The sequence below is a fragment of the Ahaetulla prasina genome, chromosome 4 (genome assembly GCF_028640845.1).
Source record: "Ahaetulla prasina isolate Xishuangbanna chromosome 4, ASM2864084v1, whole genome shotgun sequence".
Lineage (NCBI taxonomy): Eukaryota > Metazoa > Chordata > Lepidosauria > Squamata > Colubridae > Ahaetulla > Ahaetulla prasina.
In genome coordinates, this window is record NC_080542.1 from 73,564,632 (window position 1) to 73,591,460 (window position 26,829).

A 26,829-nucleotide genomic window follows, 5' to 3' on the forward strand; every position below is an offset into this window, starting at 1 on the left:
CACAGAAAAACCCCCATCCAATCAGAACACAGCCAAGCTCCCACCCAATCAGTTCAAACCCCCACTAGCAGTTAAAAGGAAGAAACAGCTGCCATCACACATTGCTCCCAGAAGCACGAAGCTGAAGCCTGAAGATGACGAATGAGACTTCGTCGAAGCGTCGCCAAGACACTTCCAATTTTACGGGAGAAAACCGAACAATATATATAGGTCTTTGGTTGTTCGGGTTTTCTCCGTGTAAAATTGGAAGTGTCTTGGCGACGTTCGAAGTCTCATTCGTCATCTTCAGGCTTCAGCTGCTTCTGGGAGCAATGTGTGATCGCAGCTCTTCTTCCTTTTAACTGCTAGTGGGGGTTTGAACTGATTGGGTGGGAGCTTGGCTGTGCTCTGATTGGATGTGGTGGGGCAATGTATGTGGTGGGGCATACATTGGACAAACCAACAGAAGAATAAGTGCACGCATTGAAGAACACAAGAACTCATTCAAAAAAGAGGAACCAACTTCTTCCCTGGTCCAATACTTTAAAGTCACAGGACATGATATTGACTTTAAAAAGACCAGAACTATCGCCAAAACTGAACACTTTAACAGCAGACTGACACCCACTATGAAGATGTAGCACGACCACAAAGCCAAACAACAGCTATGCAGCTCACCAGCTCAAATCCCCCTGCAGCACAGACTAGACTGAGCACAACCAAGCCCCCAGCAACACAGGACACACCCCCAGCCAATCAGAGCACAGAAAAACCCCCATCCAATCAGAACACAGCCAAGCTCCCACCCAATCAGTTCAAACCCCCACTAGCAGTTAAAAGGAAGAAACACCTGCGATCACACATTGCTCCCAGAAGCACGAAGCTGAAGCCTGAAGATGACGAATGAGACTTCGTCGAAACGTCGCCAAGACACTTCCAATTTTACACGGGAGAAAACCCGAACAACCAAAGACCTATATACAAACACCCGTGAAAACCTCAGAAAACAAATATATATAGCTTTTAGGATTATGGGAAGAGACCACAGAATCAGGTAAAGTATTCCAAGCACTGATGATTCTGTTATAGAAGTCATATTTTCTGCAATCTAGATTAAAGAGGTTGACATTAAGTTTAAATCTATTGGTTGCTCTAGTATTATTGCAATTAAAGCTGAAGTAGTCTTTAACAGGAAGGACATTACAATAGATGATTCTGTGAGTTAAACTTAGGTCTTGCCGAAAGCGACGGAGTTCCAAGTTTTCTAAGCCTAGGATTTCAAGACAAATTATGCATATTATTTCAAGACAAAATATGCATCAAGACAAATTCCTTGTGTGTCCAATCACACGGCCAATAAAATTCTATGCTATTCTATTAATTCGTATGTCGTTTTTTATATGTCTGTTGGATAGGAATCTGTTTTGATCCAAATGTATAATTTCAGTTAATATAATTTTGATTCTATCTGCTATTATAGCCATAAATATTTTATAGTCAGCATTTAGCACTGAGATTGGCATATAATTCTGAATCTTCTGTAGTTAATTATTGTTTTTGGGGATGAGGGTTATCAATGTTTCTGTCTAGGATTCTGGTATTTTGGCCTTTTCCAGTACTTCAATATACAGTACATTTCTAATAATAATTGTTCTAATGATTCTTGAATTTTTATAGAATTCAGCAGAGATTCCATTTATTATTTTTTTGCTTTTGAATTGCTCTTTGTATCTCCAGTCTTGTTATTTTCTTATTTAATGCTTCTTTTGTTAAATCTGGTAATCTGGGAAAATTCCTTTTTTGGAGATATCTTTGAATATCTTTCCCTTCAAATTTTTTTTACTATATGATGCTTGGAAATAATTTACTGCTATGCTTTTCTTTTTTTTCTTTCTGGAAGTACATCATCCCATCCTCATCCCCTAATTGTTTTATTAATTTCTTTTCCTTTTCTTTTTTAATTTATGGGCCAACCATCTTCTGGGCTTGTTAGCATTTTCAAAATAATATTGTTTAACTGTTCTAATTTTTTTGTACTACTTCTTGGGTTATTAGTTTTAATTTATGTTTAATTAATTCTTCTTCTACTTTGGTTTCTTGATTTTGAGGTTCTTTCTGTAATTTAGATTCCAATTTTGCCAATTTTCCTTGGAGTTCTGTAAGATGTTTCTTATTGTATATGGTATCGATAAACCTCTTATGTAAGCTTTCACTGTATCCCATAAATTTTGAATAGTACTTTCTTCGTTCCAATTTTCTTTTAGGAAAAGGCCTAATTCTTTTTCTATATGTTGAACAAATTTCTTTTCTACCCCTTGGTCCATTTTCCTTTCCTCCTGACTTCTCCTTTCCATCTGATTTTTAATGGGTTATGGTCACCCAGGTATTAGTTGCAATTTATATTTCTGCAGTGTCTTTCCTGTTTCCATCCATGCCATGTCTATCCTAGACCACAAATTTTGGGTCCTAGAGAAGAAAATATATTGCTTTTTTTGGGGGGGGGTGTGATTTCCTTCCATATCTCTTTTAAGTTAAATTCCTGAGCCAATTTGAAAAATGCAGTTGGTAATATTTTCCTTTTGTGGTTTGTTTTTTTTCTCCAGTTTTATAATCTTTTCTAGGGTCTACCACTGCGTTAAAGTCACCCAATATACACAGATTATCTGCCTCTATTCTATTAATTGTTTGTGTAATTTACTATAGTACCCTCTTTGGTGTGTATTGGGTGCATAAATAACTACAATTAATATTCTTTTTTGTTTTATTGAAATTTCAATCATTAGTGTCATTCACTCATTATCTGCATAAAATTGTTTGGGGTTTAACCTTTCCTTTATATAAACTGCTACCCCTCTTTTCTTAGATTCTGCTAATGCTACAAATAATTTTCTTAATTTAGGGGGGTTTCCAAATAGCCACTTTTCCCTTTTGGGATATGCACTTCCTGTAAGCATATTATTTCCATATTCAGTTTTTGAAGTTTGGTAATTATTTGTCTTTGTTTTATCAGTGTATTCAATACATTTACGTTAATAGATATTAAGTTCACCTCCTCCTCCATTTACTTATTTCTTTGTTCGTTTCCTTTTTTGATTTTACTTCCCTTTGCTGCCTTGTTCTTACCCCTTATCCACCTCTTGAGTCTCCAGCTGATTTGTTTTCTTCTATTTGTTGTTCTTCTTGACTCTTTGTTTCTAACTCTTCTCTACTGTCTAATTCTTCCCCAAAACATTGTTCAAAAAATTCCTGGGCCTTCTCTACTATATCCACTCTTACTTTTTTATCTTCCCAGGTTATCAGCATACCTTCTGGTATTAACCATCAAAACATTATTCTATGTTTAATCACTTTAGAAGAGAGAAATTTGTAATTTGTACATTGACAAATTCTTTTTGGCAATTGTTTAAGTATTATAATTTCTTTTCCCTTATAAGTCAATTGGTCTTCTCTAGTCTTTCTGTAAATTTCATCATATATTGATTTCTTTGTGAACCTAATGTGAATTTCATGTGGTAATCTGTGTCTTTTTGCGTAATTCGTGTATACGCTATATACTTCGTCAATATTATTCCATAATTCCTGTTTATCCATATGCAGGGGCTCTGCTAGTAATTCCACCATAAATTTATAAAGATCCTCCTCTTTATTTTCAACTATGTTTTGAAATCTTAGGTAGTGGGAGGATCTTTCTAATTCAGGATGTATTACTGTCTCTTCCAACTCCTTATTCACTGCTATCCATCTCTCCTCCACTGCTTCTAGTTTCTTTTCGGTTCTTTCTACTCTTGCCTCTACTACTTTTATTTTTTGTTTGTTGTTTGCTTTTGATTCCTGAATCTTTTCCATTCTAACATCTCATTTTTTTATGTCTCCCTTCACCTCACACATGTTCCCTTTCATTTCTTCATGGGTATTCATAATAGATTCCTGCATTTTCATCATGACCTCTTAAATCATGTTCAGTGAGGTTTGCATGTTTGCATAGTTGATACTGATCCTAATTTTTCAGTAGTTGACATATCTGTTATTAATTTCTCACCTGCAGATGAGGCCATCATGGAAATTGTCTTTTTTACTATTTTTATGACAGCAGTTGTATTTGACATTTATATTTTTTGAAGGAGATTGTTCCACAACACCATATATGTCTAATTTACTACTCCAGTCTATGTCTATATCTCTTTTTATCTCTAGTCTTTCTTCTTAAACTTATTATAATACAAATACAATTACAACATAGATAGCTAATCACATTAATCCAACTAATTATAACAATCAATTTTCTGCATCGTTAATCATATATAATACCATTCTGTATTTACTATTATGAATATTTACTTAATCAGAAATCTCAGTCCACAATTATTTCCAAATCTATAATAATAAGAGAAAAATAAATATATTTCCTATTATTGGAGAATTTAACTTAATAAACAATATCTAAAAGAAAAGATGAGTAGAACCAATAAGTATTAAAAAGAAAAAAGAAAGATAAATCACAAAAAGATAACAAAAATATATAACTATATTTAGTATTAATATTATTTATATTGAGTCATAAATATCAAGTTCCCTCCAGTTTATAGATATCCCTCCTTTTTTTTATCCAATTTGGCCAGTCACTGTCCCTTGCTACATTTCCTCAATCTCTGTCTCCAAACATGATTCTTTCCTTTCTTCTTTCTCCAATCCATTCGCCACCTCCGCACACCATCAGCACTTCACACAATCTCTCTCAGTTCCAATTTTCCATTTGATTTTCTCAATAATTCAATCCCTCTCAACACTGTTCATTTGACACTTTCACTCTCAGTTTGTCTTCCTTCTGCTCCCATCACTAAGGCACTGCTTTTTACTCTTTGGAGACTCACTCTATTCCTCATCTGCCATCTCCACAATTTCACTGAAAAAATTTGGATAATTCACCTCTTATAAAACTCCTTTCATTGATACTTCTTGTTGCTTCTCACTGTTCTGCTTCCTCATTATACATTCAGGCTGTCATGTCTCCAGACCTGGTTTTGGCAGCCGGTCTCTTTCACGCCGGATTTGGGGGGGGGGTCCACCCTCTGTGGTGGGGGATCACCCTTCTCCCCACCACCTCTGAGCTATCCCCTTCAATCACTGTCCTCTTCAAGGTTCAGCTTTACCATTACTGGTTTCCAATGTGAAAAATTGGGCAAAAGAAGTGGAGCTTTCGATCCCCTGCACCGCACCAGCAATACAGCAATCCTGGAAGTCAGCTTCTTACATATATTTCATTTCATCCTTACTTACATCATTTACTAACATTTCAATTTAATTCAATTTTATATCTCACTTTCAATTATTTTCACCTATAAACCATTCTATCTTTCACATTTCATCTGCTGGTCTATTCTACCTTAAGCAGTATACCGTATTTTTCAGAGTATAAGTCGCACCTTTTTACCCCCAAAAAGAGGGTGAAAATTTGGGTGCATCTTATACTCTGAATGTGGCCAAACCCACCCACTGCCCCCCACCCTTCAGAGGTTGTTGGCCCCTACGCATCTTATTTTCCGGTGATTTCAGGCGGCGGGGATCCTCACATTGCCAAAAATGAGCATCACATTTTCGGTCTCCACACACTGGGAGATGGGCAGTGGAAATGGTTAGGGTGCTGCTTGGACCCAGCAAAAAAACCATGCTGCTGTGTTTTCATGAGGATGTGAGGCTCTGCAAATTGCATTGGGGAGGAAAATGCTATTCATGGAGGTGAAGCTCTTGCGAAGTGGGCGCTTCTGCACGAGAGGTGTAAGGCTAGGTGGCTCGCCGCCCAGCCTGCCACTTATCCAGAAAACCCAGGCTCAGGGCAGTCAGCTTCTGCTCCTGGCCCGGGAGATGGATCTGGCCAGGAGGAAAGAGAAAGTGAGACTGTAGAAAAGGAGGAGGAGGGCACGTGGCTTTGTGAATTGCTTTGGGCACTCGGGGAGGAAAAAGAACATTGCCTCCATGCATTGCGTTTTCCGGCATTTTCCTCCTCAATTGCCCGAAGCAATTTGCAGAGCCATGTGCCCTCCTCTTCTTCCTTTTCTGCAGTCTCACTTTCTCTTTCCTCCTGGCCAGATTGGCCTCCCGGGCCAGGAGCAGAAGCCAACTGCCTGGGTCATCTGGAGAAGGGGAAGACCGGGCAGCAAGTACCTTGTTGTGACCCAGGTTCCTGGATTCGGACTCCTGGAGGAGGAGGATTCAGAAAGTGAGGAAGAGGAACTGGCAAGGCCTGCTTCCCCTGGGCCCTCTCCCTCCCTGGCACCCACACAGGAGGAGGAGGAGCTGGCAAGGCCTGATTCCCCCGGGCCTTCTTCTGATTTGGCAATGCCCCAAGAACAATCTTGGCTTGATGCAAGACTGCGCAGACGTGACCGGCACGCGCAGCAGAGGAGGCGTTGGGACAAAGTCAAAGAATGATGAGTCACGGAGTAACACCCACAGGGGCTATAAAGCAGGAGGCAGAACTTCCTGGCTTTTTGTCTTAGACAAAGCAGTGAATTTGCGCGGGCAAACTGTTTCAATGGAGGGAAGAATATACTCGTAAGTAACTCTGGCCTTATCTATAATTTCCTAGTTATCTCCAGAGACTTGGCAGGCGCGTGGGTAGACGTGGCCAGAACATTTATTTATGTAAATAAACTTGAAAAGAAGGCCTTTGACTGACTCTTTGTTGGGAGTATTGGGGGAGGGAAACAGAACATACCTTGCCTTATGCCTCTCATGCAGAAGCGCCCACTTCACAAGAGCATTGCCTCCATGCATCATGTTTTCCGGCATTTTCCTCTTTGATGCAATTCACAGAGCTGTGCACCCTCCTCCTCCTTGGTGGCTAAAGGGGAAGAAGAAAACTCTGTGCTGATCCATTTCAGGTGGTCAAAACACCAAATGGCTGTGGGGAGCTGAGACATTTCTCCTTCATGCCACCCCACCCAGCTGCTCATTGCAGTTCAGTTTAAGAGAGCAAGCGGGGGGGAACTAACCTCAACTGCAGATGGAGCCTCTCTGGGCATGAAAACCGTTTGGGAGGAGAAAGTGGCTGAGAAGGGGGGAATTGTGGTGCAAAGGAAGGCACAAGGACGGAGGGGGGACTGCAGGAGAAGCAGCCCTTCTCCAGCAACAGGAGTGTGTATGTTCCCAATCTTAACCTCCCACGATTTCTGTCCCCATGGCTACTGTGCGGCATAAGGTGAGGGTGGTCCATGCAGACCACCACAGGCTTCGGGTGTGCTGAGTAGGCTTCATCTTCAAGGAATTGGTGGCTTGCTGGGCACTGCATAGGAGGTGCAAGGCAAGGTACTGCCACCCGAAAACTGTTGCCATGATCGCCACTGCCTGGAACTGCCCGAAAACGCAATGCTCTTTCTTTGCCTCTGCACACCACATTTTTGGAACTGGGGAGGCAGCAGAGATCTTTAGACAGCGGAGATCGTGGCAACAGTGTTTTTGGGGGGGCAGCACCTTGCCTTTTGCCCTCTGCACTGCGCCTGCTTCGCCAAGCAAGTCCCAACCTCCGCGCTTCTCCAGGCCGCTTCTGGAATAAGGGTCTGACCAAGGCAGCAAAGGTGCAGGGGGCTTGCTGGGAAGCCCGGCACTGTGTTTATGAGATGTCAGCATCCAGGAGGACTGAAGTGCTGTGTCGCTATGGGGCCTTGCTGCAAGAAAGCCAGGCTTTCAACACCTCCAGCTATAGGTAGGAAGATGGGGCATCTCGAGAGTGGAGCCTTCTGTGCCAAGTCCCTATTCTGCCCCCATGAAAATCATCCCCCACCACACCCTACCCACTCCAGTTAAATAGAGTGATAAGATTTGTTTTAAACTGATAAAAAGTTCTGTGCTACCAGTTATCAAAATCCGAATGGAAGTGAGGACGCCGCTGATCCTGATGCTGGTAGGCAGAGGCAGAATTCTTTTTTTCTTGTTTTCCTCCCCCAAAATTAAGGTGCATCTTATATTCCGAAAAATATGGTACTTCTTTACTTCTTACATATATTTCCTTTCATCCTTACTTATACCATTTACTAACTTTTCAATTTTGTATCTTAATTTCAATTAATTCCTTTGTTCTTTTCAGTCTTTAAAACACACTTCTGACTTCCGGTGATGTTGTCAGGGCAACACAGAGGGAAAAGAATGAGCTCTGTTCTTTGACTCTGTTTATTTTGTGCTTGGGGACCGTTCGAAGGCATGTTGAAGGATTGGAAAGCTACACAAAGCAGAGGGGAAGCCCGGAGGTCAATGAGGTGGTGTGCAAGTGCCCGCTGGAACGGTGTGACATGGCTGACCTGAGGCTGTGACAGCGCACAATAGAATTGGAAGAGGAAACTTAATCAGCAGACTGTGCCCATTTTTACTGGTGAGAGACTCCCAGATGCATAGCAGTTGGAACGGTCAAAGTGAGTAAAAACAGAGTATTTGGCAAAATACAAGAGAGCTCCAGCAGGAAACTAGTGGCGACTTAAAGAGACGAGCCGTGATTAAGTGAAAGTAATTGCAGAGAGAGGAATCAGGTGAAATAGAAAGGAAGACCGAAAGCTGACTGTAAAGAGGGAGTGACAGCTAGCGAGTGTAAGATAACGGAGGAAGAGAAAGAGCAAGAGAAAAAAAAGAACTTATACTTTGAAAATTGACAAGGAAAAAAAGGGTTGGTGAAGGACGATCAAAGGCGGAAGGAGATCGGGTGTCCAGGGAAAGTACAAGAGACAAGGAAAAGAAATGTATGATTTGTATAAAGAATTAACAGAATTAGATCAGATAGTAACAGGGACAGATGACAGATTTATCTGCATAAATACCACCAGGGGCCCTGCAGTACTAAAGGCACATTATTTTGAATTGGAAGCTCCATAGGGGGCAGTTGAATGCTGTTTTCCATTCATCTCCCTCCCTGATGCGGACTCGGTAGTATGCTTCTCTGAGGTTTATTTTAGTAAAGACTTTTCCCTTGGCTAGGTGAGACAACATGTCCTTCATGAGAGGGAGAGGGTATAGGCCAGTGATGGTGAATCGCCTGGAATGTGCTTTGTTATGACTGAAGTGCAAATTCCTCAATGCAGCTGCAAGGCTCCTTGCCCCTGCCTATGGCAACTCGAGAGCAAGTCATGAATGCTTCACAAGTTGACATACTTTTTAATGGAGTGGCTATTTTATTAAGAGGTAGAAAAAGAGGTAGAAATTGGGAAAATAGTATTATGTACACTGATATAGAATAGAATACATTATAACTACTATGTATACACAAATACACAAAGTTGAAAGATTATGATTATGTATATCTAAATAACATTACTATTATTATTACTCTGTGTAAAATATATTGACACAGACAACATTTTGTCCACCAAGCACTTATGGATATTAAAGAAAAAAAACTATAAATAAAACTATAAAAAGCGAGCGAGCGAGAGAGAAGATGGCATGGAAATACTAGGCAGCAGAGATAAAGCAGAGCTGCTTAACTCATTCTTTGCATCGGTCTTCACGCAAAAAGAAACTGTAGCTCAATCTACCAAAAACATAACTGTAAAAGACAGACTAGAAATAAAAGTTAAAATAAGCAAGAAAATGGTAGAGAACACCTGTCTGATCTTGATGGATACAAATCACCAGGACCTGATGGATTACATCCCAGAGTTCTAAAGGAGCTAGCAGATGTCATCTCAGAACCACTGTACAACGTCTTTCAAAAATCCTGGAGCACCAGGGAACTACCAGAGGACTGGAAAAAGCTGATGTGATTCCCATTTTCAAAAAAAAAAAAAGAGGGGTGGGGGAAGACCCAGGAAACTACAGACCAATCAGCCTAACAGCAATACCCAGAAAAATACTGGAAAAGATAATAAAAAAACAGACCTGCCAACACCTGGAATTAAGTAAAATAATAACTAGAAGTTAGCATGGGTTTGTTAAAAACAGATCACGCCAAACCAATCTTACTTCATTCTTCTTTTTTTTAATTTACTTTTATATTCCGCCCTTCTCCGAAGACTCAGGGCGGCTTACAGTGTATAAGGCAATAGTCTCATTCTATTTGTATATCTACAAAGTCAACTTATTGCCCCCCCCACAATCTGGGTCCTCATTTTACCTACCTTATCAAGGATGGAAGGCTGAGTCAACCTTGGGCCGGGCTTGAACCTGCAGTAATTGCAGGCTACTGTGTTCTAATAACAGGCTCCTTACAGCCTGAGCTATTACGACCTTTTTTTTCTTCAACATCCTAATTAAATTAGTAGTGATAATAGTGAAATAGTAGTGAAATACTGTGGACATAATATACTTAGACTTCAGTAAGGCATTTGACAAAGTAGACCACAACCTACTTCTTCGTAAGTTAGAAAAAAGTGGGATAGAGAGCCTCACTACCAGATGGATTCGCAACTGGCTGACAAACCATACTCAACGAGTAGTCCTTAATGGGTCCATGTCTACATGGAGAGAAATAAGCACTGGGATGCCACAAGGTTCTGTCTTAGGCCCAATAGTCTTTAATATCTTCATAAATGACTTAGATGAGGGAACAGAAGGGGAACTTACCAAATTTGCAGATGATACTAAACTGGCAGGAATAGCTAACACTCTAGAAGATAGGTTCAAGATACAAATGAATCTTGACAGACTTGAACACTGGGACCTATCTAACAAAATGAAATTCAATGTATAGAAAAGTAAAGTCTTACACTTAGGCAGAAAAACCATAAGTATAGACTGGGTAAAACCAGGCTTAATAGCAGTAACTGTGAGAGGCATCTTGGAGTCTTAGTGGACAACCAATTAAATATGAGTCAACAGTGTGTGGTGGCAGCCAAAAAAGCCGATGCAATCCTAAATTGCATTAACAGAGGAATACAATCAAGATCCAGGGAGGTACGAATACTACTCTATAAAGCCTTAGTAAGACCACACCTAGAATACTGCATCCAGTTTTGGTCACCACAATATAAAAAAGATGTTGAGACTCTAGAAAAAGTGCAGAGAAGAACGATCAAGATGATTCAGGGACTGGAGGCTAAAATATAGGGTGAAAGGTTGTAGGAACTGAGCATGGCTAGTCTAGTGAAGAGAAGGACCAGGGGAGACATAATAGCAGTCTTGCTGCCACAGAGAGGAGGGGGTCAAGCTATTTTCCAAAGCACCTGAAGGCCAAACGAGGAATAATGAATGGAATCTGATCAAGGAGAGATTCAATCTACAAATAAGGAGAAATTTTCTGACAGTGAGAACAATCAACCAATGGAACAAGAAGTTCCATTCAGAAGTTGTGGAAGCTTCATCACTGGAAGCTTTTAAACAGAGATTGGACTGCCATTTGTCAGAAATGGTATAAGGTCTCCTCCTTGGGTGGGGGACTGGACTAAAAGACCTACAAAGTCCCTTCCAATTGTGTTAATCTATTAATCATATCCTGCAAAAATCTCTGACTGAGATTATCTTTAGAAAAAAACCCACAGATGGGCTTTTTCTGAAATTTGTCTGATTTGTGTTTAATTTCCTGGAATTGTATCCCACCAAATTTTTTGACATCTACTTCAAGCTTGTGGCTATGTATTTTATACAAAGGATCAAAGAACTCAGATTTGAAGAGTGATATGGAGAGAAAGTACATAAGACTTAGTTAATGATTTTCAAGATTTCTTACAGGGTGGGTTTATTTATGGTGAAATCTTGAGAAATATGAGCAATCTCTTACTCTTGCCAGAGAAAAATGAACCTGTAGGGAAATGTAGCCTTTGAATACAGTTCTGCTCCAAGACTGATTTCAAAAAGGTGTAGCCTTTGAATACAGTTCTGATCCAGACTGATAAGTATCTCTAGATTCCGCTTTAGTAATTCTTGCTTAAATTGGTATAACAGAATCTGTTGCAGTTAAATATCAAAATATGAAGTTAGAGACATATTGAATATGCTGCCATTTTACAGAAACCTATGTATTAGAAGATTATTCTGTTCTGATTCATGCATGACTGTTTATACCGATTCACTGAAAATGCTGTTTTAGCAAAAAACCAACAATCCCAATATAGTCAATATTGTGATAAGAAATATTTAGAATGCTTCCTCTTACAGGTAAGGATATGAATTAAAATACAAATAATGGATCCTCATAATCATTAATCATATTAATTTTATTGTTTTGAACTAAGACCTCAACATGTGCAATGTACAAGATTCAGACTTTCACTGACATATAATGTGATGCAAGGTATTTTAGATGGTTATATTGTAATTATAGTACTTGTTGAAGTGATCTGTTTCATTAGTAAACATTAGCTTTTTTTAGAAATAATAACATCTCTAACTTTCACATTCTCTTTTACATCAAGCTACTAAAGTGATGCAATGTATTTGTTGTCCAATTTCAAATCAGTTGAAAAACCTAGAGCTGCACTGCAGCACAAGCCCAGTTCACAAGTGGCTGGCTCTTGTGTCCCTGAGGCACCCCATATTCTGCTTCCTGTCCCACTGGATTCCTTGGGCCTGCTTCCCGCACTGCTAGATCCCACAGTGTCCTCCCTATCCACCCACCCCCATCATAGCTTAGTCCACTTATATTTTCTATAGATCTCCTGGAAGTAGCCACTCTGCTGTTTGGCCTTCCTACATAAAGGCTGCATAGTACCATCTTGGGATGAATTGGGGTCATTCCAAAATTCATCTGCTTCTGAGACAAAGGAGGCTGAAGGGCAGATTGGCTGATTCTTCTTCCCAAAAGTGACCTCCAGAAAGATGAGGGAATCTCTGAATACCTATATTTGACTGAACTATTGTCAATTGCCTCAACCAATGGTCAGAGATGCTGAGAACTGTGATTCGGGATCATAAAAGATGCAAATATTCTCAAATTCTTCAAATATTTAAATTATATGACTAGATTAATAGGATTCTCTTTCACAGTCAATCTACAAGTTAGATTGATTATGTACTTTCCAAATTGTATTTAACCATAATTAATAGTTAACAAAAAGGCATTTAACCTCTCAAATGCCTTTCCACTATACTTTCCAAAATAAAAGTAATATATTTTACAGGATTGGATATTCTGTGGTCCCTCTCTCTCCCTATTTCCAGTTCCAATATGATTGGGCTTCAACTGTTAAGTGATGTTGGCAATTATTCAGGAAAATGAGAGTTACAGTTTCTGAACATTAAAAAAATATTACTATGATGAAAAAGAAAGGGGGAAAAACCCGCTTGAAACAACAATTGGCTCCAAATTACATTTCAGTAGGAACCAATAGGATAAAACCAACAAGTGGGGGAACAAGGCAAAATGCAGTAGTTTTGTTGTATGGTATACATAGTCATTTACCAAAAAAAAGTGCACCGTCACTAAGAAATGAGAAGCTCTCTAGTATATTTTAAAATGACAAACGTCTAGCATTTATATATAGGTTTATATTACAGTGGCCATTTAATGTAAATAAACACTAGAAGTGGGACTATATAGAACAAGGGCTATAGCTAGTTAGTCATTCTTTCTTTCTTTCCCATAATAAACTTTGAAATTTGTTTCCACTGTGGGCTCTAATTCAGTTCTTGCTATTAAGTGGTAAACTTTTAGGGAGAAATTATGGTGCAGCAGAAGTCAAAATGTGGAAAAGATTCAGCCATAAAGGTCACTGGGTGATCTCAGGAAAGAAATAATCTAGCAGCCTAGCTGGATGAATAATTATGAGGCTAATACATCAACTCGACATTTCTTTATAGAAAAAGGGAATACAAATCTAATAAATGAATGTATTCATGTTATCTCATTTATACAATCATTTTTTAAAAATTTGCTCTTACAATGAATTCATCTAGAAAAGAACCCAAGTAGGACTTGGAACACAATGGTTAAAGGGTGTGATTTGAAAGGGTGTGAAAGCCTATTCATATTGTTCTACATATCGTTAGCTATATTAACAAATAAATACCTTTGTCTAGAAGTTGGAGGATGGATACATATCACTATGTCCTCCAATATGTATTACTCTCCTCTCATTTTCCCCCAGAACAATTTTAACAGGTAGGCCAAGATGAGAGAAAATGACTAGCCCAAAGTCATTCAATAAGTTTCTATAGCTAAGAATGGATTCCTCTGTCCTAATCAAACATATATGAAGCAGAGTACAAAAATGACTCTGCCCCTAGTATAAAGGATTCCTGAATTTGAATAATAAAACAATTCTTAGGAATCACAATAAATATATTGAATTAGAAGACTGAGATTCCAAACTGAAGAAGATAGAAGCAACTCTGGCTAGTAATTCTACGGTTCTAGGGATCTAACATTAATACCAATTATTAAAAGGAATTTTTTTTAAAAAAAGGAATAGGGTATATGATTTATCCAATACTGCCCAGATAACAAACTTTACCATATGAACCATTTGAAAGCAAGGAAATTACTATATAATAATTAGATACTTTTTCAATCTTTTTCAATCTATTTCGGAAAGGTATTATAAGAAAGAATTGCTATCATATAGAAATAGTGTTCAGTACTAACAAAATGTTAACAGGAAAAGAATCTTTCTTATTGAAACAATGAAATATATGTATTTAATTTCAAAGTCTTTTTTTCTAAGTACGTAATACATCTAATGTTTATATGTTTTCTACATATTTTATTAATAAAATTAGTCAATAATTATTCAGGTTTACATAAGATTTTATTTAGCGGCAGATGGTTTAATAAGATGTTATTATATTTTAAAATTGCATTTGGTTATTTATTAGCTTTTATTAATGATTTTATTTGGCATTGAGAAAAGTCAGAAAATTATTTTATGGATTGATCTTGCAGAGTTTGTCTTAAAAATAATTGTAGCAAAGTCAGCTTTGAAATAAATCCATATAGTATCAATTTCAAAAGGTAGAGGAATGCCCAAACAATAGTCCAATATTTCAGCTAATGTAAGTGAGCACAGGAGACTGCCATGTTGAGATAGATCCCTTTTGTCCTATTCTAAGTCCTTCAATCTGTCAATTTAAGTGGCAGGTTCTATGGCATTTGATAATTAAGGGGAGAAACATTATCTTTATTGTTCTTAGCGAATTCCAGAGTATGCAATTTAGGCTACCCACCTAGTTTCCCCTGGAGTTTCAATTGGATACAGATGACTCTTCTCTTTATCTTCTAAAATAGTTGTGTAGGGTTGCTATGTGCTGCTGAATAGTTACAACATTCTCCCCTAAGGCTGGCTACATTTCAATGCTAGTTGAAATGATCCTTGTTTAAATACCATATTGCTTAACTCATGGGAGTGCTACTAAATGTAATTAAATTAATTTCTTCAAAGTACTTTTGGTTTTTAGATGAAAGATACTATAGAAACCTAGAGTACATTTTCAGCCTGGTGAAGCATATTTGGATAAACATCTATGTTGGTCTTTGCTCACCACCTAGCCTTTCAATGCTTCAATTATCTTGTTCTGTGTGTTTTCAAATTTTGCAGATTCCTCATTTCCTGGTTTCACCTTTAAGAGGAAAAATGTAAATATAAATGACTAAAAGATTACTATTTAAAGCTCTTATTAAATATAGAAAATGTTAGCTTTCTTTCACTCTTTTCTCCAAGATAGATAGATATAAACAAAATGCATAAAGAGAACAGACAGTTCTATGTTATGCTACTGGCTTAAGTGAAAGCCAGATTGGAATTTTTCAAGAAATGTAGAAGGTGGCATAGGCATAACTAATCAAAGGAAACAATTTTTCACACAACACTTTAATGGGAATAGGATATTCAGCATTACAGAATATTGCAGAATTCAAGAATCTGACAAAATTCAAAGATGAAAAACATGAGCTTAGTAAAAACCGGGGTGGGGGAGTGCAATGTTTTTTCAAGGCTGTGTATCGTAAAGAACAGCTCAGAAGTATTCTAGCACACATTTTTTTATTAAGAAATTTTATCTATGTTTTCAAAGATGATCTATTATATTAAGTACAGTATACTAAGTTTCATATTGGAAAGAGCCTCAAGCTATATGATTTTGAATATAGATTTTAGAAGTTCTTAACTCCAAACAAAAAGCCATAAAAAGCTCAATAGGAGAAAATATAGATAAATTTAGAAAAGGGGAAAACACAATCTTTATCAGCTTACTTAATTACATTCTCTGTAAATCACCCTAACCATCTTCTCCCATCTCCATGTTTTCCTGGAAATTTCTTGCTTTAGAGTGCCTAAATTTGAATTCGTTAAATTGGGTTATTTTTGACCTCAGAAAAGAATCACAGAGGAAATCTGTTATTGCAGATAGCCAGGCTACTTTTCCTTTTATGCCATAATTGGTTTTCCCCTTTGTTTTCTTAGCCAGGCAATTAATCAGCAAGCAGATACTGGCCGGTTTAGCTCAGGCTGGTAAGGCCTGTTATTAACAGGCTGGTAAGGCCTGTTATTAAGAACACAAAGCCTGCAATTACTGCAGGTTCGAGCCCGGCCCAAGGTTGACTCAGCCTTCCATCCTTTATAAGGTAGGTAAAATGAGGACCCAGATTGTTGGGGGGGCAATAAGTTGACTTTGTAAAAATATACAAATAGAATGAGACTATTGCCTTATACACTGTAAGCCGCCCTGAGTCTTCGGAGAAGGGCGGGGTATAAATGTAAACAACAAAAAAAAAAAAAGTCAATTAGGTTTCATTTCAGTTGGCTCAGTTAGGTTGCTGGCAATATATACTATGTAACACAATGGGCAGGAATCCTAAATACTTAGCATAGGCATCAGGTACTCCTATGGTTCATACTGGAGCCATAAAATACCACATGAGTACTTGGCAATGATTTTGGATACTGGGGAGCGACTGTTCAGACTGTCGGACAGCGACTGTCTTTGTTATGACATATAAGACTCTTCTTTAGTGAGTAGCTATGATTGCACTTAACAGGGATTTTTTTTTTGATTGTTTGTAAAAACCTTTATGATCACCAGATTGCAACAAGAGACACTCCCCCCCCCCAAGTCATATATATGGGCTGGGTGGCTGTACAAATTGAATAAATACATAAACAAATATTTCTATCCAGGGATGTCGGAAGGGGGGAAAACATTGCGATACATCACATGATGGCCACGTGATGCATTGAGTTTGATGTCCATGCTAGTATAGACTATAGAATCACGTACATTCCCAAGTGGATTCTCCCATTTAAAGCCGTGGTGGCTCAGGCTGTAAGATAGAAGAAGACGCCTAGAGAGTACCTGGAGGTCTAGCCGTTCCGAGGCTGATCGGACACTAGTGAGTTCTTTTACTAAGACCTACCTAGTGGCAATGAGGGAGGCGAAACGTTCCTACGTTTCCACCCTCATTGCATCGGCAGATAACCGCCCGGCCACCCTGTTTCGGGTGACCCGCTCCCTCCTTCAACAGGGGGGGCGGGATGACCCCCTGCAGGGACGTGCCGAGGAGTTTAACGGTTATCTATACGATAAAATCGTTCAGCTTCGGGATAGTTTAGACCAAAATTGCGATGATCCAAGTGGGATGGCAGAGGCACGTCTTGTTGAGGTTATTTGGGATGAGTTTGAGACTGTGGCTCTCGAGGACGTGGACAGGTTACTGGGGAGGCTACATGCGACCACATGTTTACTGGACCCGTGTCCTTCCTGGCTGGTGCTGGCTACTCAGGAAGTGACACGAGGCTGGCTCCGGGGAATTATAAATGCTTCATTGTTGGAAGGGGTTTTCCCCGCCGCCTTGAAAGAGGCAGTGGTGAGACCCCTCCTCAAGAAGCCTTCCCTGGACCCAGCTATTTTGGGAAATTATCGCCCAGTCTCCAATCTTCGCTTTCTGGCGAAGGTTGTAGAGAGTGTGGTTGCATGGCAGCTTCCCCAGTACCTGGATGAAGCTGTCTATCTAGACCCGTTCCAGTCCGGCTTCCGGTCCGGTCACAGTACGGAGACAGCTTTGGTCACGTTGGTGGATGACCTCTGGAGGGCCAGGGATAGGGGTTGTTCCTCTGCCCTGGTCCTATTAGATCTCTCAGCGGCTTTCGATACCATTGACCATGGTATCTTGCTGCACCGGTTGGAGGGGTTGGGAGTGGGAGGCACCGTTTATCGGTGGTTCTCCTCCTATCTCTCCGACCGGTTGCAGACGGTGTTGACAGGGGGGCAGAGGTCGACCGCGAGGCGCCTTACTTGTGGGGTGCCACAGAGGTCGATTCTCTCGCCCCTCCTGTTCAACATCTACATGAAGCCGCTGGGTGAGGTCATCAGTGGTTTCGGAGTGAGTTATCATCTGTATGCTGATGACACTCAGCTGTACTTTTCCACCCCGGACCACCCCAACGAAGCTGTCGAAGTGCTGTCTGGAGGCCGTACGGGTCTGGATGGGGAGAAACAGACTCAAGCTCAATCCCTCCAAGACGGAGTGGCTGTGGATGCCGGCACCCCGGTACAGTCAGCTGCAGCCGCAGCTGGCTGTGGGGGGCGAGTTATTGGCCCCAACGGAGAGGGTGCGCAATTTGGGTGTCCTCTTGGATGGGCGGCTGTCGTTTGACGACCATTTGGCGGCCGTCTCCAAGAGGGCCTTCCACCAAGTACGCTTGGTGCGCCAGTTGCGCCCCTTCCTTGACCGGGATGCCTTATGCACGGTCACTCATGCCCTTGTCACTTCCCGCTTGGACTATTGCAATGCTCTCTACATGGGGCTGCCCTTGAAGTGCACCCGGAGGCTGCAGTTAGTCCAGAATGCAGCTGCGCGGGTAATAGTGGGAGCAACTCGTTGCTCCCATGTAACACCAATCCTGCGCAGTTTGCACTGGCTTCCTGTGGTCTTTCGGGTGCGCTTCAAGATTTTGGTTACCACCTTCAAAGCACTCCATGGCTTAGGACCCGGGTACTTACGGGACCGCCTGCTGTTACCTTATGCCTCCCACCGACCCGTACGCTCACACAGAGAGGGCCTTCTCCGGGTGCCGTCCGCCAAGCAATGTCGGTTGGCGGCCCCCAGGGGAAGGGCCTTCTCTGTAGGAGCTCCTACGCTTTGGAATGAACTTCCCCCTGGCTTACGTCAAGTGCCTGATCTTCGGACCTTTCGCCGTGAGCTGAAAACGCACCTATTTATTCAAGCGGGACTGGACTGAAATTTTACTGGGGTTATTTATATTTTAAGATTTAAATTTGTTTTAAAATTTGGGCCACATTATAATATGCTTTTTAACTTTCTCTTAATGTTTATATATTGAATTTTACTTGGCTGTACACCGCCCTGAGTCCTTCGGGAGAAGGGCGGTATAAAAATCGAAATAAATAAATAAAATAAATTAATTAATTAATTAAAACACAGCAGCCTGCAATTACTGCAGGCTCGAATCCCACCAGGCCCAAGGTTGACTCAGCCTTCCATCCTTTATAAGGTAGGTAAAATGAGGACCCAGATTGTTGGGGGGCAATAAGTTGACTTTGTAAATATACAAATAGAATGAGACTATTGCCTTACACATTGTAAGCTGCCCTGAGTCTTCGGAGAAGGGCGGGATATAAATGTAAATTAAAAAAAAGAAGAAGAAGGAAAGAAAATGCTTCATGTTAAAAGCAGGTGCTTGTTTGAACCATGTTGCATTTAGAGATATTGTTCAGAGATATTTTCCTACCTATCCACTGTTATTAGGGTGCTATGTTTTTTTTTATTATTATTCAAAAAGTTTTACAAAAAAATCCCCCCCCCCTTGCACTTAACAGGGATTATTATGTACAAGTGACTTGCTTTCTATCTGTAAACTGACCCTTACAAGTATTCAGTGGATAGCAAAAGACACAGAAGAAAAATAATTTTCTTAAGTATGATAATGGAATTAAAAAATCTGATCTTGGTTACTATGATTATGGTGAACATGGTCCATACTGAGTGCATTTGTTGGAAGACAACAGTTGCTTTACATATTCAGCATTTTACATCTGCTTCTGTTCCCACATCTGTATCCATGATGCTACTGAGATATTTAAATAGTTGCACAAATTTTAAGGACTGTCCTAATGTTATTGAAGTGTTGTTTTGAACATTGCCAACTTGCCTCAGCTTAGTCTTGTCTTCACTCATTTTTAAGCCCACTTTACTTGCCTCTGCTTCAAGTGCCAGTTTCAGAAAGATATGATACTGCCACTTGAAGCAGAGATCAGTTTGCCAGGTTCTAATTCAAGATCCTTGCCAGTTCTGTTTGAGGCTGTTGAGAAATATTACAAAGCAGCCCACTCATCATAAAACTGGACCGTGGCCATTTAGCCTGAAAGCTTCTTGACTGATACTGACCATAAAGCCTACATCAATATATTGTATTCCTTTTTGTGAAGTTTTATCCTTCTTTTCTAACATTACATGTCAAGGCTTCCTTAATATTCCTCCTCAGTATGTTCCTGCAACTGAACATAACAAATCAAAGTAGCATTACTATTTTAGATTACATTCTAAAGATTCTCAGTCAGTTTTACCTAAAATATAAATAGCATTTCTGCCAAGATACTTTTAGGAATAACGTATGATTTTGCAGTTAATTTTAAGCAACTACTTAATTTTATTACAATGCATAAATAAATGTTTTTAAAACAAATACTTTTTAAAATACAGTTGATGCTCCTAATACAACTGACAATAAAGAAAAAATAGAACAATATAAAATTGTTTAAGGTTAAAGATACATCAGCAGATTTGGACAAGAACAATCAGTATATGAAAAATGTTTTTTTGGAAGATAGCATGCATTACATGCATTTGGGTATAATTTTGCAATTCCTTTTAATTTCTGATTATTAAACCATGACACTTTTATTTTTGCAGATTGAACGATAAGTTTATATAAAATAATGCAATAAATGATCTTAAATTTATACCAATTTTCATAAACAAAATATGCAGTTGTTTCCTGCACAATTAAGGCAAGTTTATTATTAGCACACACAAGTTTATTATTAGCCACTGCTGGAAGAAAATATTCCCATATATTTAGCTGCAAAAAGCAAACAGAGTCTGCCTCAGCAGAATCATTTTTTGCTTTTTCATTTTTGATCCTGTCCCACTAGAAGAACAGATAACACTGATCTGGGAAAAGAGAACCAATTCCTGTTAGGCATAAAACTTTTTATAACAGTAATTTTATTAAAAATTACAATTGAAAAGACAAAAAATAAAATAAGCTGAAATAGAAGAAATAGAAGGTGCAGAAACAAAAAAGAAAAGAAAAATAATATCAAAGAAAAAGAAAATAAATATATAAAGAAATGACTTTCCCTTTCATTATGTATAAACGATTTTAAAAACCACCTTCTCTTAAAATACAATCAAAGATCTTTTTATTTATTTTATTTATTTAATTTTGTCATAACAATATACACAAGCATAACACAAAAGATTATATAATATATAAACATATATATGAGGAGAAAACTAGGTAGTATAAGCATATATATATGTAGGGGAAGAAACAATAGGACAGGAACGGTAGGCACGTTTGTGCTCTTATGCACACCCCTTAGAGTCCTTTTAGGAATGGGGTGAGGTCAACAGTGGATAGATTTTGAATAAATAAATTTGTTCAGATATCCCATCTCTTTATCTATAAAGAAATTTTTAACGTCTCTTCATTTGAGTTCTGATCAACAAAAACCTATAAAGGATTATCAGAAGTAATAATCTTTCTATTTAACCTTGTTCAAATAAATCAAATATATTACTATTTATTACATTTATTAAATTTATATTCAGCTCATCCTACTATCAAGCAACTGTGGGATGCTTAAAGTGTCATAAATAATATAATAAAACTGTTACAAGATTAAAAACATTAAACACATTGGGCACTAAAAGTTAAAACATTAAAATCAACAACAAACTGGATAAAAAGGACCATTATGTAAACAGAATGGATGTGGGATCTTCTACACATCTCCAAAATCTTCTTCGCTGCAGAAAAGAGTTGGCAGAACTGATTTTTAGGCCCTCTTGAAAGGTCAAGAAGGTGAAGGCAGATCTCACATCAAGAGGCATGATGTTGCAGACCTCAGGAGCTACAGCAAAAAAGTCTCTTCTCTTGGACCCTGCCAACTGCAACTCATTGACTGGTGGGATTTGCAGCATGTCCCCTCTGTCTGAGTGAGTTGGGTGGGCCAATATCACTGAGGTGAGACAGTTCCTTGGGTACCCGGAACCCATGTCATAAAGGGCTTTAAAGATAATAACTAACATTTTAATTGTACCCAGAAGCAGACCATAGGCGATGCAGTTCATGTAACAATGGGTCACTTTAGGGACCCCTAAAACTGTCAACACAGCTGTATTTTGTGCCAGCTGTAGCTTCTGAATTCTCTTTAAGGGAAGCCCCATGTAGAGAGCTGACATTGCAGTAGTCCAAAGGCAAGATGACCACAGCATGAGTGTCTAAGTATATCACTATGAAACATAAAAAGATTCATACCTTGTGAATATGTGTTGTTGCAAAGGGTTTGAATACTTATGCCAATGTGAAATTTCAGATTTTTCTTTTTAATGAATTTACAGACATTTCTAAAATTCTATTTTCACTTTGTCAGTATGGAGTACTGACTGTAGATTAATGAGAAAAAAATGAATTTCAACAACTGTAGAATCAAACTGCAGCACAACAAAATTGACAAAAGTGAAGGGGGTCTGAATACTTTCTGAATGCACTGTATATATATCCTACTAATCTCTCCCACCCACTATCAGGACACTGCTGTTCATTCTATTTAACACACTATTTGTCATATCGTGCTTCAAAATATTTCCATACTATTTTTAATGGAAACTTATTTTAGATTATAGTATACATGACATTTCTAGCATGTCGAATTAGTTCTGATTACAAGTGTATAACTTGTCAAATATAGATATCTTTTAAAGTATTATGCTACATTAGAGAGACTAAAGAATTTCTCTACCAAAGACCAATTCCAGTGCAGTCATTCCATTCAACATGACCATTACAAAGTCTTGATATATTAAAACCTTCTATATGATTTTTTTCCTCTTATCTTGGTAGTTCATGATATTGGAATCCATAACAAATATTCTTTAAGTAAACAAGTTTTGATCACTTATCAATGGATGTTGTTCCAAGAATCCAGCATTACAACCAGCAAGAGAGAGCCACTGTGTACATTTGGAACTAGAGTCAAGGAAGTTCTGTGTACTATGTTTCCATGGTATGTCAATAGTAAATGGAGAGCAAAAACAATATTAATTTAGATGCTTTAGCCAAAAATATTTCAACTTTGCTTAAAATAATATGTTCATCTACTTGGTGTCATTACTTCTATAATACAATGTTCCATTACCTTACACTTAAACAATGAAGAGATTGTTTTATTTCATACTGAATGGTTCATACTGGCAAAAAAAAAAAGAATTACCTCTCCTTTTTAAAACTCATCCTCAATACAGAATTCTTCTATTAAATAATGCACATTTAGATCAAGAATGATAGCTCATCTTTCCTACATTCTGACATGTTTTGATAAAAAATTCTACAAAATTATAGAGTTTGGAATTATACACAAAATAAAATATGACTGAAAGAGAAGCTTTCATCTCTCATAGCAGCAAGGGTATTTTTGTTAATACATATGGAAAAAATTAAACTCAATTATATGTTGTAGTTTGGCACTGGGCCTCCCACTTCACCACAAATTTTCAGGTTGTTTTTTTTCCACAGATATACCATTACAGCAAGCTATACTCCTGAACATTTGAACTCCAATTTTTTAACAGTCATTTTTGTAGTCAAAAATTGCTTGAAATGAACTGTGCAACAGTGGCACTATATTTTAAATATTAAAATAGGTTAGCCCAGATTTATCCTTACAGACACTAGTAAGGTCTTATATTCAGACCTATCTAGTGGCGATAAGAGCAGCAAAACGTGAGTATATTTCTGCTCTTATTGCATCGGCAGATAACCGCCCAGCTGCCCTGTTTAGGGTGACCCGCTCCCTCCTTCATCAGGAGGCGCGGGATGACCCTTGCAAGGGCGTGCTGAGAACTTTGGACAATATCTGCACGATAAAATCGTTCAGATCCGGGATGGTTTGGACTCTAATTGGGTAGATTCAGATGGGATGACGGAGGTAGGTCTTGAGGATATTATCTGGGATGAGTTTGATACTGTGGCTCCCGAGGACATGGACAGAATACTGGGGAGGCTAAATGCGACCACATGTTTATTGGACCCGTCTCCCTCCTGGTTGGTACTGGCCACACGGGAGGTTACATGAGGCTGGCTTCAGGGATTTGTCAATGCTTCCTTGATTGAGGGTGTCGTCCCTACTGCCTTGAAAGAGGCAGTGATGAGGCCCCTCCTCAAGAAGCCCTCACTGGACCCAGCTGTTTTAGCTAACTATCATCCTGTCTCCAACCTTCGTTTTGTGGTGAAGGTTGTTGAGAGTGTGGTGGCATGACAGCTCCCCCATGGATGAAACTGTCTATCTAGACCCGTTCCAGTCCGGTTTCAGGCCTGGGTACAGCACAGAGACAGCTTTGGTCATGTTGGTAGATGATCTCTGGAGGGCTCGGGACAGGGGTTGTTCCTCTGCCCTGGTCCTATTAGATCTTTCAGCGGCTTTCGATACCATCAACCATGGTATCTTGCTGCAGCGTTTGGAGGGTTTAGGAGTAGGGGGCACCGTTCTTCGGTGGTTCTCCTCCTATCTCTCTGACAGACGGTGTTGGCAGGAGGGCAGAGATCGGCCGCAAGGAACCTCATGTGCGGGGTGCCACAGGGGTTGGTTCTCTCTCCTCTCCTGTTCAACATCTATATGAAGCCGCTGTGTGAGATCATTCGTGGTTTTGGGGTGCAATACCATCTGTATGCTGATGATACTCAGCTGTACATTTCCACCCCTAACCACCCCAACGAAGCCGTTGAAATGATGTCCCGGTGTCTGGAGGCCGTGCGGGTTTGGATGGGGAAGAACAGGCTTCGACTCAACCCTTCCAAGACTGAGTGGCTGTGGATGCCAGCATCCCGGTACAGCCAGCTGATGCCATCGCTGACTGTGGGGGCAAGTTATTGGCCCCTATGGAGAGGGTTCACAACTTAGGCATCCTCCTGGATGGACGGTTATCTTTTGACGAGCATACGACGACCATCGCCAGGGGAGCTTTTTATCAAGTACGCCTGATACGCCAGTTGTGCCCCTTTCTAAACCGGGATTCCCTATGCACAGTCACTCATGCCCTTGTCACTTTCCTCCTGGACTACTGTAATGCTCTCTACATGGGGCTCCCCTTGAAGAGCACCCGGAGGCTCCAGTTGGTCCAGAATGCGGCTGCGCAGGTAATAGAGGGAGCGACTCAAGGCTCCCATATAACACCTCTCCTGCGCAAGCTGCACTGGCTTCCTGTGGTCTTCCGGGTACAATTCAAGGTGTTGGTTACCACCTTTAAAGCGCTCCATGGCATAGGAACGGGTTATTTACGAGACCACTTGCTGCCACCAATAGCCTCCCATCGACCTGTGCGCTCCCATAGGGAGGGCCTCCTCAGGGTGCCATCAGTCAAACAATGTCGACTGGCGACCCCCAGGGGGAGGGCCTTCTCTGTGGGGGCACCTGCCCTCTGGAATGAGTTGCCTCCAGGTATAAGACAACTCCCTAACCTCCGGACCTTCCGTCGCGAGTTGAAGACGTTTTTGTTTAGCCACGCAGGGCTGGCTTAAAGTAATAGTAATTTTAATAGGGGTTTATTATAGTTTTATTATTGTTTTAAAGTCTTATTTTGGCCAAATTGAATCAGTTTTTTAACAGGTTTTTAAATTTTTGGCTTATATATATATATTGTGTTTTTATCTGACTGTAAACCACCCTGAGTCCTTTGGGAGAAGGGCGGTATAGAAATTATATTATTATTATTATTATTATTATTATTATTATTATTATTATTATTATTATTATTATTATTATTATTATTATTATTATTATTATGCTACATAATTACCAGATGTTAATTAAATAACATATATTTTTCACTTTCTAGATTTCTTTTATCATGATTTTCTTCATATCCCATTAAAATACAATTGAATAACGTTTTTTTAACCACTGATCATCTATTGTAAATAGTGATTAAAATTGTGGATATGTTTTCTAAATTTTAAAAACACTGAAAAAGCTGAAATACTAATTAGCAAAAAAAAAAAAAGGCAAGAAAAGTCAAAATCTTATTAGAACATGTATGATTTATTCACATTGTCCAGTATGAGATATAAAATCAGGCAAAGGGGCTCCCGCATCATGGATTGATTTTAATTTATTTTTTTTTGTTTACATTTATATCCCGCCCTTCTCCGAAGACTCAGGGCGGCTTACAGTGTATAAGGCAATAGTCTCATTCTATTTGTATATTTTTACAAAGTCAACTTATTGCCCCCCCAACAATCTGTAAATTAATTAATTTACATTCTTAAAATCCCATCCTTAATATAATCCAGTGGTGAAATCCAATTTTTTTTGGATTGAAATGAATCCAAAAATCGGAATGAAATTTTACAAGTATTTTATAAAAATAAAATTCAAATATCAGGACAAGAGATATTAGTGTTCAAAGAAATTCCTCCCAAAATGTTAAGATCTAGAAAGGAGTTTACTTTCTTGGTGGACGAACTTAGAAATCGTCTGATGCAGTTTAGATGGGATGTTCCAGCTGGACTAACAGTTAATTTTAAAGGAAGAAAATATCGTCTTAACACAGTTTTTAAAGCAAGAGATTTTTATACTAATGTATTAAAGGCTGGAAGTCCACCATTGCCAGAAGCTAAGATGGGAAGCGAAGTAGAGATTGGAAAAAAGCGGGAGAAGGAAGCAAAGCACACACAACTTAAAGTTGGGATGGCAGTTGCT

The 26,829-nt window shown here is 39.2% G+C and overlaps 1 protein-coding gene across 11 annotated transcripts in view; it reads right to left on the reverse strand.

Annotated features, from left to right (window-relative positions):
* The window catches only part of BBS9 (Bardet-Biedl syndrome 9), a 531,293-nt gene that overhangs the window by 38,900 nt on the left and 465,564 nt on the right, over nucleotides 1-26,829 (reverse strand). For 5 of the 11 annotated variants that reach the window (XR_009155158.1, XR_009155160.1, XR_009155159.1 and 2 more), the window contains one exon: nucleotides 6,695-6,820. The exons of the other annotated variants lie outside the window; for them this stretch is intronic. Coding sequence is in view for 1 of the 5 variants with exons in the window: in XM_058183858.1 (XP_058039841.1) it covers nucleotides 6,710-6,820 (111 nt within the window). In the remaining 4 variants the exon portion in view is untranslated. The remainder of the gene's footprint in view (nucleotides 1-6,694; nucleotides 6,821-26,829) is intronic. 11 annotated transcript variants of the gene reach the window in all.